This window comes from Protobothrops mucrosquamatus, unplaced genomic scaffold (genome assembly GCF_001527695.2).
Source record: "Protobothrops mucrosquamatus isolate PMUCROS unplaced genomic scaffold, P.Mucros_1.0 scaffold3560, whole genome shotgun sequence".
NCBI classification, from domain to species: domain Eukaryota; kingdom Metazoa; phylum Chordata; class Lepidosauria; order Squamata; family Viperidae; genus Protobothrops; species Protobothrops mucrosquamatus.
The window spans coordinates 25,028-43,643 of NW_015389527.1; the positions used below are offsets into that span (position 1 = coordinate 25,028).

The following is an 18,616-nucleotide window of genomic DNA, read 5'->3' on the forward strand; positions in this document are numbered from 1 at the left end:
CTTCCTTCCTTCCTTTCCTTCCCTTCCTTACCCTGCCTTTTGTTCTTAGCTTTTCTTTTCTTCCTTCTTTCCCATTCCTTTTTCTTTCCTAACTTCTTTCCTCTTTCTTTCCTTCCTTCTTTTCTTTTTTCTTCCTTCCTTCCCTTCCTTCCTTCCTTTCTTCCCTCCCCAATAGCACTTAGACTTATATACTGCTTCATAGTGCTTTACAGCCCTCTCTAAGCATTTTACAATGTCATCATATTGCTCCCCAAAACAATGTGAATCCTCATTTTCCTTCCTTCCTTTTCTTCCTTACCTGCCTTTTGTTCTTACCTTTTCCTTTCTTCCTTCTTTCCCATTCCTTTTTCTTTCCTAAGTTCTTTCCTCTTTCTTTCCTTCTTTCCTTTTCCTTCCTTCCTTCCCATTCCTTTTTTCCTAACTTCTTTCCTCTTTTTCTTTTTTCCTCCTTCTCTTTTCTTTCTTCCCTTCCCTTCCTACCTTCCCTTCTTTATTGCCTTCTTTCTTTCTTTCTTTCTTTCTTTCTTTCTTTCTTTCTTTCTTTCTTTCTTTCTTTCTTTCTTTCTTCTCTCTCTCTTTCTCTCTCTCTCACTTCTCTCTCACTTCTCTCTCTCTTTTCTTTCTTTCTTTCTTTCTTTCTTTCTTTCTTTCTTTCCTTTTTCTTCCCTTTTTTGCAAATACTTTCATCCATCTCTCTCTTTCCCCCACTCTCTGTGTTCTCTCCCCTCCCCGCTCCAATTTTTTCCAAAGAGAATTGTATACTTTGAAATCCTGCTACTCAGCAAGGTTAGTGGCTCAGCCCTGAAAGAGCCACTTTGGGACTTCTTTCCATGAATGGGTGATGGGTGCTGAAGCTACGACTGTTGGCACAGTCCACTGGGAATGTATGAGTGCCAAGCCTACTAAAGTGAATGGGGGGCTCCTAAAACCCCTCATGGCTTTTATTCCTTGTGGGAATGGTGCTGAAGGATCACCCGTGACCGGGGCTCTAAATTGGCGGCATCACAGAGACCCTCCAAGGAACAGCTTGCCTCCAGAAATCGTGGGTGCTCCATCACTGGAGATTTTAAAGAAGAGACTAGACAGTCACTTGTCTGAGATGGTATAGGTTCTCCTGCTTGAGCAGGGGGTTGGACTAGAAGACCTCCAAGGTCCCTTCCAGCTCTGTTCTATTCTATTCTATTCTATTCTATTCTATTCTATTCTATTCTATTCTATTCTATTCTATTCTATTCTACTATTCCAGTGGTGGTGAACCTATGGCACGGGTGCCAGAGGCGGCACTCAGAGCCCTCTCTGTGGGCACGGGCACTGTCACCCCAGTCCTAGGCCTTCAGCTGGGTTTTATAAAACCTTTTCGCTTTAGGCCTCCGCCGCCATGTGCAAAAAAAAAAAAAGGTTCAATCAATCAGTCAATTTCAACTTCTCGTGGGGAAAAAAAAATCTTGCAAAGTTGGAATTGATTGATTGAACTTTTTAGTCCCACCCAGTCTGCTGTTACCACTGCAGTCACGCCCAGCCAATGAGCCACGCCCAGCCAATGGGCCACACCCACCCGGTACCCGACGATGCATAAGTGGGTTTTGGGTTGCAGTTTGGGCACTCGGTCTCTAAAAGGTTCGTCATCACTCGGATAGTATTTCTCCATCTTAGCAACTTTTAAGATATGTGGACTTCAACTCCCAGAATTCCCCAGCCAGCATGCTGGCTGGGGAATTCTGGGAGTTGAAGTCCCCATATCTTAAAAGTTGCCAAGGTCGAGAAACATTGCTGTAGGGGTTACTGCTGGGTGGGTCCTCTCTCCAAAACTCAAATTAGCACCAACAATACCCAGGAGAAAGAGATTAAAAAGTCCGGCATTTTGGACCTGAACTCATCGTGGGAAAAGGACCGAGGGAATTTTTTTTTAAGGCAATTACCTTCTTCACAACTCTCTCCCTTGTAGCCCGGATTGCAGATGCAGGTTCCCATGATGCACGTCCCGTGGCTGTTGCAAGACACGTCCACGCACTGATTGGTCGGGACGTCGCACTCGGCTCCTTTCCATCCACTGTGACACAAACACCTCCCTTTCATGTACTGTCCGTTCCCACTGCACAACACTGGGCAAGAGGCTAAGGAGACAAAAGACAACACAAAAGAGGGCCGTCAGAAACACAATCAACACTGGCCAATCGCTTGACGCGATCGCCGATCCGGTGCAGGCGGTCCTCGACTTACAACAGTTCATTTAGTGACTGTTCAAAGTTACGCAACAGCCCTGGAAAATGCGAACTTAGGACCGTTTTGCACACTTAACGATCGTTGGGGATCACACGATCAAAATGCAGACGCTTGGCCTCCGACTCATATTTATGACGGTCGCAGCGATCCCCTTTTGCGGCCTTCTGACCAGCAAAGTCAGTGAGGAAGCCAGATTTGCTTAACGACCGGTGTTGCTAACTCAACAACTGCAGGGATTCTCTTAACAACGGTGGGAATCAAGTTTGTAAAACGGGGCAAAATTTACTTAACCAATGTCTCACTGAACGACAGAAATCTTGCCCTCCATTGTGGTCGTAAGACGAGGACTACCTGTATTTATAAAGATTTTTTTTTTTTTAAGAATTGTTCTCCCCCCTTGGAGAAGATGGATAGGTTATATTGAGCGTAAATATGGGACCAAAAAATATCATTTGGTTTTTGAGTGAATTTTAGAGTATTATTGTTGTATAAAGGTTAGAATAGTTTATTTAGTACTATTTTTAATTATTAAAGTGATGTTATTATTATTTTTAATAACTGTATATTTGTTTAAAAGAGAGTTAACGGAGGTTATAGATATGTTATTTTAATAGTTGATTAATGTTAGTTAGAGTATGATTATTTTATTGTGAACCCTGTGATTGGCACTGGGAAGTGAGGGGGGAGGGAGGGGGGAGTGGAAGGGTGGGTTGGGGAAGGGGGGGATTTATATTGTAAAATTTTATAAAATTTTCAATTAAAAAAAATTGTTCTCCCTTTTTTTCTTTACTTTCTCCCCCCCCTTTTAATTCCCCCCCCGCTCTTTTTCTTTTCTTTCTTGATGATGCACATTTAGGTTTGCAACAAGGGGGGCAAAGCTTACTGAACAAATGTCTCTCTTAGCAGCAGAAATTTTGAGCTCTATTACGGTTGTAACTCAAGGACTACCTGTAAAATGGGGCCAAGTTCACTGAACATCCATCTTGGTTAGCAATGGGAACTCTGGGCTTGATCTCTGCCTAGCGGCCATTCATGCTTTGTCTATGGAGGTTCTCCGTCCTCCAGGACATGGTTGACTCAAAGGTGCTTTTTCAAGAGGCAACTGGACTTTCTTGTTTTTCCTTTGAAAACATTTCGCTTCTCCTCCAAGAAGCTTCTTCAGGTTCTGACTGAATGTTGGGGAATGGAAGGATTTATACTCCTTGCAGACAGCTGGTCATTTGCCTTCTTTTAGAGCAGGGGTGTCAAACTCAATTTCATTGAGGGCCGCATCAGCATTGCGGTTGCCCTTGGGGGGCCGGGTGGGTGTGGCCTACTGGGTGGGTGTGGACGGAGTGGGTGTGTGTGGACGGAGTAGGTGTGGCCTATTGGGTGGGCATGGCCAGCTTTACATCGTTCGCGTCAAGGGTGCCTGTGGGGGCCTGGGCAGGAGTGGGACAGATCTGAGGGTTTCTGGCAGAAGGGGGTGGGACCGGGGCAAGCGCCAAGGCATGGTCCACTGAAGGAGCCTCACTGCCTGCTGAAACCCCTCTGCCGGAGCCAATCAAGCCGGATATGTGAAGTAGGCCAGGGCCATTTGCTGGCCACTTCCAGGCGATGGTGCATTTCTTCATTCCTCACAAAGGGTGACACCTCCCCAGCATGCACCCAGGGGGAGAGGCAGACACTAAGACTGAATGCGTTTCAGCATAGATGGCCACCACAATATTGTACATTGGCTCCCGGCCGGCCTGGGCCAGGGCCAAGACAGCGGGGGCCGTTCCCTCACTGTTTCCAGGATGGCTTCGCGGGCCACTTGAAACCACTCCGTGGGCCGCATCCGACCCCTGGGCCTTGTGTTTGACATGTCTGTTGTAGAGAGTCATTGAGGCCACCTGGAGGTTTATCTGTGTCCTCAGGGTCACCTGAGTAGTGCAAATGAGTGTGGAGCCTCTTTGGAACTGCTGAAAGGACTGTGTCATGGAGTTGTGCTTTCTGCAGGATGTTTCAGCAGTTCCAAGAGGGCTCCACGCCCATGTGCATCCCTCGGGTGACCCTGAGGACAAAGACAAGCCTCCAAGTGGCCTCAACGACTCTCTAAAAGAATGATCAAATGACCAGCTGTCTGCAAGGAATATAAATCCTTCCGTTCCCCACCATCCAGTCAGAGCTTGAAGAAGCTTTTTGGATGTCTATGGAGATTCTCCATCATCCAGGTCATGGTTGCCCCAAAGGTGCTTTTTCAAGAGGCAACTGGACTTTCTTGTTTTTCTTTGAAGACGTTTTGCTTCTCATCCCAAGAAGCTTCTTCAGCTCTGACTGGATGGTGAGGAATGGAAGGATTTATACTCCTTGCAGACAGCTGGTCATTTGCATTCTTTTAGAGGGTCGTTGAGGCCACCTGGCGGTTTATCTGTCCCCTCAGGGTCACCTGAGTAGGTGTGCAAACGGGGGTAGAGCCTTCTTGGGACTGCTGAAAGGAATGTGTTATATAGATAAATGCAGATAAACCTCCAGGTGGCCTCAACGACTCTCTAAAAGGATGCAAATGACCAGCTGTCTGCAAGGAGTATAAATCCTCCCATTTTCCCACCATCCAGTCAGAACTGAAGAAGCTTCTTGGGACGAGAAGCGAAACGTCTTCAAAAGAAAAACCAGGAAGTCCAGTTGCCTCTTGAAAAAACACCTTTGGGACTGTCAGGCTTTGTTTTGGGGAGACCCCAGGAAAAGATAAGAGCGAAGGGCAGAGGTTGCCTATAATACTGCTGACTGCCCTCCTTTCTACACTGCAGGGGCCAGACTGTCCACAAAGGAAGGATAACCCCCTCAGGCTTAAGCCAAGGGTAGGAGATGTGTAGAGGCCACCTTATGAATGGAGGGGGTCCAAGGATCAAAGATCTCCAGCACGGCTATTGTCAGAAGAGGGTTTTTCTTCAAAAGGCAGTGCTTTTCATGGGTCCATGGGTTATTAAACCCCCCTTTGCTCAGAGGCGATAGCCCAAAAGAAGGGGAAGAGGAAATGGAGGAGAAACGGGGACCGTGATGCTTGATGAAGAGCAAGCATTTAGAAAGCTTAAATGGAGAATGTGAGATTTTCAAATCCGTTGCAGGATGTTCAAGCGAATATGTGAAAAAGATGTTGAGACTCTAGAATGAGTGCAGAGAAGAGCAACAAAGAGGATCAGGGGACTGGAGGCTAAAACATATAAGGAATTGGGTAGGTCTAGTTTAATGAAGAGAAGGACGAGGGGGGACATGATAGCAGTCTTCCAATATCTCAGGGGCTGCCCCAAAGAAGAGGGAGTCAAGCTATTCTCCAAAGCGCCTGAAGGCAGGACAAGAAGCAACGGATGGAAACTAATCAAAGAGAGAAGCAACCTAGAACTAAGGAGAAACTTCCTGACAGTTAGAACAATTAACCAGTGGAACAACCTGCCTCCAGAAGCTGTGAATGCTCCAACACTGGAAGTTTTTAAGAACAGACTGGACAGCCATCTGTCTGAAATGGTGTAGGGTTTTCTACCTGAGCAGGGGGTTGGACTAGGTGACCTCCAAGGTTCCCTTCCAACTTTATTATTATTATATACCATTTCAGACAAACGGCTGTCCAGTCTCTTCTTAAAAACTTCCAGTGATGGAGCATTCACCGCTTCTGGAGGCAGGTTGTTCCACTGGTTAATTGTTCTCACTGTCAGGAAATTCCTCCTTCGTTTCCAAGCTTAGTTTCAGCTCGGAAACCTCTCCCTTTCCCCTCAGCATGGCTGGCTCAGGAATTCTGGGAGTTGAAGTCCACGAGTCATGAAGGGGCCAAAGTTTTCCCCATGCTGGCTCAGGAATTCTGGGAGTTGAAGTCCACGCGTCATAAAAGAGCCAAGGTTGCTTACCCCCTGTTCTATGCCAATAGTGATAGTTAACCCAAAAATTAAGTTTACCTCGTCCACAATCAGGGCCCAAGAATCCGAGGAAACAATGGCAGGTTCCAGAAACGCAGTCACCGTTTCCATAACAGTTGCTGGGACAGTTCTCCACTGATTCTGCAGAAAGTAGAAAACAGAAAAAGTGAAGGTAATGTAGAAAAGGGGAAAGTTAAACATCAAAGCTCATTCACTGAGGGAACAGAGGCACTGGCAATCGTCCTTCTCACGTTGGCCCCCCCCTTGACTGGGTTACTGTAACTCACTCTACACGGGATTGCCCTGGAAGACTACACAGAAACATCAGCTGGTACAAACCTGGTACAAATTCTGAGTACTAAAGGAAGAAGGCCCTGGTTTTGTCAAGTGCTGGGAGATTCACTGATTGCCAGTTTGCTTCTAGACCAGGGGTCTTCAAACTTGGCCCTTTTATGACTTGTGGGCTTCAACTCCCAGAATTCCTCAGCCAGGCATGCTGGCTCAGGAATTCTGGGAGTTGAAGTCCACGAGTCATAAAAGGGCCAAGTTTGAAGACCCCTACTCTAGACTGTGGGAGGAGGAACGGCAGAAACTGGGGCCGGAGTTAAAAGAGGGATCAGCCTAGAATTCCTACATAGTCACAAGCAGAACTAAGTCCAATCCCCCATGAATTCTGTGGACCATTATCTAAGTCCAAGCAGGTGCTAATTGTGAGTTGAGAAGATTTTTGTGCATAGGCTGTTTAGCAATAAATCAGGTTTATTGAACTTTCACCTGTGAATTTCATCTTCCACGCCTGACAGTTACAAAATGGTAGTAACGTATAAAATCTTACAGAGTTTTGGACCGGAGTATCTGCAAAATTACTTGCTCCCAAGTAGAATCTGCCCTGGCCAGATTTGGGCTTAGAATGCCTTATTCAAGAGGGTATTTGGATGTTTGAATATTTGAATGATCTTGGTGGTTCCTTGATTAGGTTGTTGTTTACTGTTTGATTGTTTCTCTGAGTCAGTTGATCACAAGACATGTCAAACTCGTGACGTCGCATGACATCACGCGACGTATCGGCACTATTTTGGCATTGCCGGCAATGGGGTGGGTGCGGCTTCCGTGTGATGTGTCCGGCCCGCGGGCTGGCAGTTTGATACGTCTGGTTTATCAGAATGTTTCTCCTATGGAATCACCCACAGAATTAAGACCCGATAAACATATTTAGAACACTTAAAAAGATCTGGCTGTTTAAGCAAGTAATTGAGGATTTAGAAAGGATTAAGTTCCTGAGGTGTACACGGACGCCATTTGTTTTAATTTGTTTGTGGAATTGATTATGGATTGTATATTGTGAACTTTTATTGATTGGAAGTGCTGTATTGCTTTTGGTGAGCACTCAGATTTGCCTAATTGAAGTGACATAAAAGCACCATAAATCAGGGGTCTTAATACTTGGCCCTTTTATGACTTGTGGACTTCAACTCCCAGAATTCCTCAGCCACTGCATCCAGTTTTGGTCACCACAATATAAAAAAAGATTTTGAGACTCTGGAAAGAGTGCAGAGAAAAGCAACAAAGATGATCAGGGGACTGGAGACTAAAACATACAAGGAACGGTTGCTGGAATTGGGTATGTTCAGTTTAATGAAGAGAAGGATGAGGGGGGACATGATAGCAGTCTTCCAATATCTCAGGGGCTGCCCCAAAGAAGAGGGAGTCAAGCTATTCTCCAAAGCAGGGGTTTCCAGTCACTGGAGGCTGTTAAAAAGAGACTGGACAACTATTTGTCTGAAATGGTGTAAGATCTCCTGCCTGAGCAGGGGGTTGGACTAGAAGACCTCCAAGGTCCCTTCCAACTCTTGTTATTGTGTTATTTATTAAAACAAATAAGTACGAATAAACATGACCATCGGGGGGGGGGAATCAGCATGTCATTTTACATCGTGAACTTCGAACAGTTGTTAAAGAACCAGTCATAAATCCAGGACTACCTGTACAATGCATTGTTTTTATGTTTTTATTTAACTCCAGATTTCACCCAAGGATCAATTATTTCTCGTCTCCCAAAAATGAAAAAAAATTCCTTTTGAAGGAAATTGCAAGTTAGCTCCCACAGTGTTTTAATGGCAGCTCTAACTATTCCTCCTTGCCTTGGCTTATTAACATTTTTTTTTTCTCCTAAAATCAAAAACCATGTTTGACGATTTCTTAAAATATTCATGAAGACAGGAGGTAGTTTGGTACGCAAGCTTGACAAAAATGACAAAACGGCAAGGTTGCTTTGAATGCCGCTGTTTCTGATCCTCCATAAATATAATGCACGTCTGAATTAAAATGGGATGTAATTACAGGCGAGAAGTCTTAGCGTGGTGGGGAGTCATTTTTCACTGTGACAGGTTCGAAACAGCAATGGTGGTAGGAGAACAGCTCCTTATATTTAAGAATTTAATCCAGTCTTTGAAGCAACCAAACCATAGCTCAAAAATACCTTTGCCTCTTACCCAGTACATAAAGAGAAATCGCTGATATATTTCGTGATGGTGTCATAAATATGGTGGGCCTTCCTAAATCCTGGACTGTGATGATTTAGGAGAAGGACTGGTCAGGCCTAAAAAGCCTTATTTCTTTTGTGGACTCCTTGGTGCTGTCTGAGCTTGGTTGCTTTCTTGCAGATGTTTCGTTACCTAATTAGGTAACATCGTCAGTGCTAGAAGAGAGTGGGGTTTGTGGAAAGGAGGAAGAGGAGGAGGAGGAGGAGGAGGACTGTGGGGTCCTTGGTGCTCTCTGAGCTTGGTGGTTTTCTTGCAGATGTTTCATGGCCCAACTAAGTAACATCATCAGTGGAGGAGGAGGAGGAGGAGGAGGAGGAGGAGGAGGACGATGACTATGGGGTCCTTGGTGCTCTCTGAGCTTGGTGGTTTTCTTGCAGACATTTCAAGACCCAACTAGGTAACATCATCAGTGCTAGAAGATAAAGGAGGAGCAGGAGGAGGAGGAAGAGGAGGAGGAGGACTGTGGGGTACTTGGGGCTCTCTGAGCTTGGTGGTTTTCTTGCAGACATTTCAAGACCCAACTAGGTAACATCATCAGTGCTAGAAGATAAAGGAGGAGCAGGAGGAGGAGGAGGAGGAGGAAGAGGAGGAGGACTGTGGGGTACTTGGGGCTCTCTGAGCTTGGTGGTTTTCTTGCAGATGTTTCATGGCCCAACTAAGTAACATCATCATCATCATCATCATCATCATCATCATCAGAGGAGGAGGAGAACGACTATGGGGTCCTTGGTGTTCTCTGAGCTTGGTGGTTTTCTTGCAGACATTTTAAGACCCAACTAGGTAACATCATCAGTGCTAGAAGGTAAAGGAGGAGCAGGAGGAGGAGGAGCAGGAGGAGGAGGAGGAGGACTGTGGGGTACTTGGGGCTCTCTGAGCTTGGTTGTTTTCTTGCAGACGTTTCATGGCCCAACTAGGTAACATCATCAGAGATAGAAGGGAGTGGGGTTTGCAGTGAGGAGGAGGAGGAGGAAGAAGAGGAGAAGAAGCATCTGGAAACCTTTGCTGAACAATAGGAAATTAGTCAGCTCATGGATTACCCTCCAGGACTAGACTGAAGTAGCTCAGAATTCCTAAAGCTGACATCTTAGAAGCTTCCTTCAGCACCACTGTTGACTGTCTCCTATCCTGGCCATCGTTTGTGTTGTGATTCCTCGCCAGCCAATGGACCCGGCATCTGAGTCTGAGGAATCAGAGGAGGAGGAGGAGGGGCCTGGAGAGACATCAGAGTCAGAGGAAGGCTCTGAGGAGCTCCAAGACTTACAGTCGGACGAGGAACTGGCCCCTCTACTCGCGCTCAGGCTGAGACACAGCTGTGCTGGGAGCCTGAGTCGCACAGTGATGAAGAACAGTTGGGACAAATCCCGGATGCATGAAAGTGCAGGCAAGAGAAGCGAGTAGGACAGAGGAATGCAATGGGGCGGCTCCAAAGGCAAAGGAGAAGGCATTAGGAAGCCACACCTTGGCTGCATAATAAAAGGGAAGGTGTGGGAGGTGCTGGTTGCCGAAGGCAACCGTTCGTGTTGAGGATCGAGTTTCTGTGGACTGTGTTTGCTTGCCTTGGACATTGATTCAGGTCTATGAGAATAAACGGGGTTGTTTTTTTCTTGCGGTTTCTGCCTGTTTCTTGGAAGAGGGGTTTCTCCTCGTGAGTACAACAAGGACTCACGTAGGCTGGGACAGAACAGTTGGATGAGACTGTAATGGTCTCCATGCTGAGTATTTTCTTCTGGAACCTACTTACGAAAAGCTACAACACGCTTAACCTGGCCTCACTGACCTTTGCTATGCTTAACCCTTCAAGCCAAGAAGCTTTTAAACTAGACATGTCAAGGATTCATCTCATGTCCTAGCTTTCTTCAAGCACCCTCAACCATCTGTTTGCACGTAAATGCAAACTGACATAAACAGGAAGAGTTCTTCCAAATACTCAGCTGACAGCCAGGTACCCCCAGTATAGCTGGCCTTGCTTCAGAGATGTATGGCTGTCTACTTTTAACTCAACCATCTCCTTTTCTACAAAAAATCATCTTAGAATAGCACAATCATGCTATTTGGCAAGTCAGGCCTCGCTAATCCTGATGTTACTTTAACAAGGTTTTTCAAAGCTCTTTTGGTCTGACCTGCAATTACCTATGTGAATTACTTTTTCTTTGGACTAAAAAAATAATAATTACAATTATACATGTTAAAGAGATGGACCAATTGGCTGGATTCCCAATAGATCTTTCCTCTTTTCCCTCATTTCAGAGCAATTATCTATCCACCAGCTGGCTGGATTGGTTAGGGGAAGAGGGACTGTTGCAGAATTTCTTCATTATTTATCTACTGAGTAGCATTATTCTTAATTACTAAGGGTCTCTCTCTCTCTCTCTCTCTCTCTCTCTCTCTCTCTCTCTCTCTCTCTCTCTCTCCTTGTGTCGTACTTGTTAGAAGCTGTGATAATGAAAAAGTATATTAAAAGTTGTATATTTTAAAGCCTCCACCCAGTATGCATCATTTATAATTCTCCAGACACGTTGAATAACAGAGTTGGAAGGGACTTTGGAGATCTTCTAGTCCAGCCCCCTGCTCAAGCAGGAGACCCCCACACCATTTCAGACAAATGGTTGTCCAATCTCTCTTTAAAATCCTCCAGTGATGGAGCACCCACAACTTTTGGAGGCAAGTTGTTCCATGGATTAATTGTTCTAATTTTCAGGATATTTCTCCTTAGTTCTAGGTTGCTTCTCTCCTTGATTAGTTGCTCCTTGTCCTGCCTTCAGGTGCTCTGGAGAATAGCTTGACTCCCTCTTCTTTGTGGCAACCCCTGAGATATTGGAAGATTGCTATCATGTCCCCCCTCGTCCTCTTCTTTGTTAGACATGCCTAGTTCATAAAATACAACATACAGCACAAACGTAGTTCATACAACATACAGTACGTGGTTCATAATAATAGTCTAGAATAGAATAGAATAGAATAGAATAGAATAGAATAGAATAGAATAGAATAGAATAGAATAGAATAGAATAGAGCTGGAAGGGACCTTGGTGGTCTTCTAGTCCAGCCCCCTGCTCAAGCAGGAGAACCTATACCATCTCAGACAAGTGACTGTCTGGTCTTTTCTTAAAAACATGGAATAACGTTTTGCAGGAAACCAAGTTTGCCAAGTTGGTTTTTTTGGTAAAGTTTTCTTTGTTAACCTAGACATTCCCAATTCCTGCAACTGTTCTTCATATGTTTTAGTCTCCGGGCCCCTAATCATCTTTGTTGCTCTTCTCTGTAGTGTTTCAACATCTTTTTTACATCGTGATGACTAAAACTGGATGCCGTATTCCACGTGTGGCCTTACCAAGGCCTTGTAAAGTGGTATTAATATTTCACGTGATCTTGATTCTATCCCTCTGTTAATGCAGCCTAGGATTGCATTTTTTTGGCAGCTGCAGCACACGGCTGGCTCCTATTTAAGTGATGGTCCACTAGGACTCCGAGATCCCTCTCACAGTTACTCCTATGAGTTACATACTTACTACTATGTAGCAAAGAATAAATTTGATGTTAAGAAAAGAAAGGAAGAAGAAGATAAATCTATGGTGGATTTAAGAGGCGGAAGGAGGAGGGAGAGCTTTAGAAGATGGAGGCTTAGATCCTTGGCTGTAAATGCAACCACCGAACTTCAGATGAACCACATGTTTTTTTCCAGCTTGGTTATCAACCAATGCTCAGGTGATACCTGTTCACATACCAATTGGCAGAAGAAGAGTGTTACTTATTTTACTCATATCCTACCTTTCCGTACGAAAAAAATATTCGATAATAAATTGGAAGCCCTTGAAAAGGAATGAAAAGATTTTAGGTTACGGAACGCCACGGAACTTTGGGGAATTATGTTGAATGGAAAGCATAAAAAAACCACATTTGGCAGTATACGAAAGTAAAAGAAGCTGTAGACGAGAAGAAATACATGTGGAGAAAGAATCACTGCACAAAAAAAGAGAAAAGAAATCGATTGTACAACGCACAGGAATAAGTTTGCAAACAATGCCATGCGAGAGAGCGAAGAAGGGTTAAGACTGAAAGCGGAGTTGAAAATACAGCATGAATTCTGATGGAAATAATAATAATAAAAAAAAGTTCTTTGGAAAGAGAGCGGAGAGGACCAAATGGAGTGGAATTAAAAATAAAAAGCGATGAAATAAAACGAAGGCCACAAAAGGCAGCGGCCAAGAAAAACACAACGATGAATAGGGAGCTCTCAATATTGTGTGAGAATTTTGAACCGCAGAACTGGAGAAACATTAAAATAAGAGTAGATGGGCCATGGAGAGGTCTGATGCATGGAAGAACGACGTGATTGTCCCCTATATAAAGGGAAAGGCTGTGAGAATAAATGCAAAATCTCCAAGGAGATTAGTTGGTTAAGAGTCTCGCAGAAGAACCGCAGAATTCTGATCAAAAGATTACGGGGAATAAAGAATGAGCCAAATCTGGGAAGGGGAGCCTGCAAATCAGATTTTTTTTCCTGAATTCCTATTTCTTTTTTTTTTTTAAGAAAATTTTATTGATTTTCTAATTTTACATTTAAATATTTAAAAAGTAACGTGGCGGCTGAGTTAATCGATAATTCAATAACATTTGTTGTTGTTAGTTGCGAAGTCATGTCCGACCCATCGCGACCCCATGGACAACGTTCCTCCAGGCCTTCCTGTCCTCTACCATCTTCTGGAGTCCATTGAAGCTCACGCCTCCTGCTTCAGTGACTCCATCCAGCCACCTCATTCTCTGTCGTCCCCTTCTTCTCTTGCCCTCCATCTTTCCCACCATTAGGCCCTTCTCCAGTGAGTCCTTCCTTCTCATTAGGTGGCCAAAGTACTTGAGTTTCAACTTCAGGATCTGGCCTTCTAAAGAGCAGTCGGGGTTGATCTCCTCCAGGACTGACCGGTTTGATCGCCTTGCAGTCCAGGGGACTCGCAGGAGTCTTCTCCAGCACCAGAGTTCAAAGGCCTCCATTCTTTGGCGCTCAGCCTTTCTTATTCTTATTCAATAACATACAAGTATCTTTAATACGAGTCTCAAACTACTACATTAAGTATTTCCTCTCTTTTCCCTTCAGTATTTACTGTCTCATATTTAAACTAACACAATTCTTATTCATGACAACGCGAATTCCTATTTCTGTTCACGGAGACCTAAGAATATGAGAATAATAGGCATAGAACACAGGGAGTCCTTGACTTATGACCACAATGGAGCCCGGCCAAATCCTGAAGTTGAAACTCAAGTACTTTGGCCACCTAATGAGAAGGAAGACTCACTGGAGAAGGGCCTAATGCTGGGAAAGATTGAGGGCAAAAGTAGAAGGGGATAACAGAGAATGAGGTGGCTGGATGGAGTCACTGAAGCAGTAGGCGTGAGCTTAAAGGGACTCCAGAAGATGGTAGAGGACAGGAAGGCCTGGAGGAATGTTGTCCCCATGGGGTCGCGATGGGTCAGACACGACTTCGCAACTAACAACAACAACATAGGATAGCAAGGCTGGAAGGGACCTTGGAGGTCTTCTAGTCCAACCCCCTGCTCAAGGCAGGAGACCTTATACTATCCTAGTCAAATGGTTGTCTAATCTCTTCTTGAAAACCTTCAGTGATGGAGCAGCCATAACTCAAGAGGGGTGTCTAGGGCAACTCAGCGTGGGCAGCTCATCGCAGCCAAGTTGCTTCTGTCAACTCATTGCCAGGTTGTTGCAGGACAACTCAACCCAGCCAATGGACAACCCAACACAGCCAACGGCCTGAGTACGGGGTTGGACTAGATCAGGGGTCCTCAACCTTGGTAACTTTAAGACTTGTGGACTTCAAAGCTGGCTGAGGAATTCTGGGAGTTGAAGTCCACAAGTCTTAAAGTTGCCAAGATTGGAGACCCCTGGACTAGATGACCTCCAAGGTCCCTTCCAACATCATCATCATCATCATCATCAATAATAATAATAATAATAATAATAATAATAATAATAATAATAATAATAATAATAATAATAATAATAATAATAATAATAATAATATTTCACAACTTTCATTCCCAGCTATGCAATCCTGCTGCTTTTGCTGGAACAAATTAAGGCTTGGCAAGTGTTATCCTTCAAAAAAACAACAACAAAACGCTGTGTTCTTTGGAAGCCATGTATGTTTAGATGCCAAAATATACAAATACAGTAGATGGACCCGCCCGTCTCATTGTCTACCTCCCACTATTTTGCTCATATCGAAATAGAAGTTAAAATGTCTCTATAATGTGAAACAGGAACGAAGCATGCCATGTGCAGATTATTCCAAAAAACATTGTATATTCAATAGAGAACACTCTATTGAATATACAATGTTTTATATATTTATATAAATCTAAACAAATAAATAAATAAATCTGTCTTAAAAATAAAATAAAATGAAAGAGAGAGAGAGAGAGAGAGAGAGAGAGAAACACACACACAGAAACAGACAGAGAAAGAGAGAGAAAGAGACAGAGAGAGAGAGAGAGAGAAAGAGAGAGAGAAAGAGGGCAACAGACAGAGAAAGAGAAATAGATAAAGAGAGAGATATGGAGAAAAAGAAAAAGAGACATAGATGGAGAGAGACAGAAAGAGAAATAGATAAGGAGACACAGAGATGGAGAAACAAAGAAAAAGAAAGAGACATAGATGGAGAGAGACAGAGAGGGACAGACATAGATAGAGAAAGAGAGAGACAGAGAAAAAGAGAGGCAGAAAGAAAAAGAGAAAGAGGGAGAGGGGTAGAGAGAGAGAGAAAGAGAAAGAGAGAGAGAGAAAGAGGGAGAGGGAGACTATAAAACCTTCAAGGATTGAGTTTCTTGAGGTTTCCATGAGCCAAAATGTCTTTAGAAAAAGTTTGGATAACACTGGAGGCCTTGTCAGGAAAAACGTGGAGTTTTGGGGCTTTGGGAAAAGTTGAGTGGCGGCTGCCCTTCCAAAATGAAGTTTAAAATAAGATAAACCTCTTTCTGACCCTGAAGGGAAAATAATTATGTCAGTCAATGAGCCTTTTGTCAAGTGAAGTTACCTAAGTGAAAAGATGGGGAGAATTGACCGGCTGTGATTGACAGAGGCTAAAAGAAGAAAGGGTATACTGCTCGATTGGGGGGGGCAGAGTCTGAAGGGGGGGGAAAGCAGTATTTTTATATTAACAGGCGCGGCTTCCTTGCTTAGCGAAGGAAATTCAGGCCCCAGTTGTGCTTGTAAGATTTTTGACTCACAATCATTTGTTTAGCGACTGCTCGGCGTGAAAAAAAGTGACTCACAATAATTCCAAAATGATAAATGATCGGATATTTTGAACAGGGATGGGGAACTAACATTGAAAAAAAAAAGCAGAAATAGGATACGGATTAAATATGTGGAAACTGAATGCAATTAAGATATGCTTTGGCTAGGAAAGATATTTTAAACAGATATTCTTGATATTATTAGAAAAATGTAATAAATGTTTGACATGTATGTTTGCTAACAATAATAAGAATTGTATTTGCCTATAATGTGGAAAAATTGTTATGTGCTGTTAACGTTGGACTTAGTTGGAAAAACTTGTATGTCTCACCAAATTATTAATGGACTCCTGTTAATCACGGTGCTTATTGAGGACTTCTTTGTGAAAATAGAAAATCAATAAAATATTTATTTTAAAAAAAGCGACTTAACGACCATTTTTCACACGCGACCGTCGCAGCATCCGCACACTCCCGTGATCGAAATTCAGATCCTCGGCAACTGACTCACATTTATGACGGTTTGCGACCGTCTGACAAGCAAAGTCAATGGGGGAAGCTGGATTCGCTTAACAACCCTGTTATTAACTTTAACAACTGCAATGTTTCACTTAACCACTGTGGCAGGAGAAGTCGTAAAATGGGGCCAAACTCATTCAACGATTGTCTCACTTAGCAACGGAAATTTTGTGCTCTGTTGTGGTTGCAAATTGAGGACTACGTGAATATCAACTGGCGAATTCTCACGGTTTGTTTATAATAATAATAATAATAATAATAATAATAATAATAATAATAATAATAATAATAATAATAATAATAATAATAATAATAATAATAATAAAGTTGGAAGGGACCCTGGAGGTCATCTAGTCCAACCCCCTGCTCAGGCAGGAAATCCTATACCATTTCAGACAAATGGCTGTCCAGTCTCTTCTTAAAAACTTCCAGTATTGGAGCATTTACCACTTCTGTCTCCAAAGCAGAAATTTTTGTGGCGGGAATGATGGGCGGCTATTCTAAACTCCTACTAGTTCAACCTCCGCCTTCCCTACAGATATCTTTAGCTTGAGGTAATTCATATATTTATTTATTCATTTATTTATTTTTTGTGTGTGTGGGTCCACTTTGGGCATCTTGGTTCTTCAAGATTGACATCAAGGACTGCTGAAAAGATCTCTAAAACCTCAGCTACTTTCCTGGCATCTCTGAACAGGTTTTTGGCCCAGATATTCTGATTTCAGCTCTCCTTTGGCCTGCTGTTTCGTTCCACTCAAGACCAGATTGTCCCAAATAAATAAATCACTGTAATCTGGCAGAGGTGAATCCACCAGGCAATTTAGGAAAGAGCATCTGTGTTAGAAAAATGCTGCCAAAGTCATTTGCAAGGAAGCTAATTCATTACAGAGAGAGAGAAAGAGAGACACCTTGGTCTTCCCTTGCTATAATTTGTAAGGACAGGGAATGGAAGGGACTTATTACAAGGAGAAGCCATTACTCTATTGCTTCCTCCCTGTGTTTGCTGCCAAGTGTGTGTATTAGCCACTTTGTAATGGCTTGGCCAAAAATGTTTATATGGCCCACTGTAAATTTTCAGGTGTCAAGAAGTTCAAGAGAGGTAGCTTTGAAGAAACAGATGTCCTCAGTATTGTTCTTTGGAGAAATAAACTCTCTTTGTTAGTGACTTTATATAGAATAGAATAGAATAGAATAGAATAGAATAGAATGGAATGGAATGGAACGGAACAGAATACAATACAATACAATACAATACAATACAATACAATACAATAGAACAGAAAATAGAATAGAGTAGAACAGAAAATAATAGAATAGAATAGAATGGAATAGAATAGAATAGAATAGAATAGAATGGAATGGAATGGAATGGAATGGAATGGAATGGCATAGAATAGAATAGAATAGAATAGAATAGAATAGAATAGAATAGAATAGAATAGAATAGAATAGAATAGAATAGAATAGAACAGAAAATAGAATAGAGTAGAACAGAATAGAATAGAATAGAATAGAATAGAATAGAACAGAACCTATACCCTTTCAGATAAGTGACTGTCTAGTCTCTTCTAAAAAACCTCCAGTGATGGAGTGCCCACAATTTCTGAAGGCAAGCTGTTCCACTGGTTAATTGTAAGTCAAGGACTATACAATAACAGAGTTGGAAGGGACCTTGAGGTCTTCTAGTCCAACCCCCTGCTCAGGCAGGAGATCCTATACCATTTCGGACAAATGGCTGTCCAGTCTCTTCTTAAAAACCTCCAGTGTTGGAGCATTCACAACTTCTGGAGGCAAGTTGTTCCACTGGTTAATTGTTCTAACTGTCAGGAAATTTGTTAGAGTGATCCATCAAGACTCAAGAGTATAGATAGTCCTTGACTTATGACCACAATTGAGGTCGTAAAAGGGGATCGTATGATCCCAGGACCCTGCAACTCTCATAAATGTGAATCAGTGATCAAGCACCCAAATGTAAATCACGTGACCACAGGGATGCTGCAACAGTCATAAGTGTAAAAAACGGTCGTGACTCGTAAGTCACTTTTTTCAGTGCCGTTGTAAGTTTGAATGGTCACTAAGTGAACTGTTATAAGTTGAGGACTATCTGTAGAGGGGTGATGATGTGAAAGGTTTATGAAATAGTCTAGGAGCTTTTAAGATGTTTAGACCATTCGCTCCTAAGGATGGACTTCCGGACCGCCCCCCCCC

At 43.1% G+C, this 18,616-nt stretch overlaps 1 protein-coding gene across 1 annotated transcript in view; it reads right to left on the minus strand.

The window, feature by feature from the left end:
• Positions 1-18,616, minus strand: part of TENM4 (teneurin transmembrane protein 4) — a 205,069-nt gene that overhangs the window by 8,882 nt on the left and 177,571 nt on the right. The window contains exon 9 of the mRNA XM_015827197.1: positions 1,920-2,114. Within this exon, the coding sequence (XP_015682683.1) occupies positions 1,920-2,114 (195 nt within the window). The remainder of the gene's footprint in view (positions 1-1,919; positions 2,115-18,616) is intronic.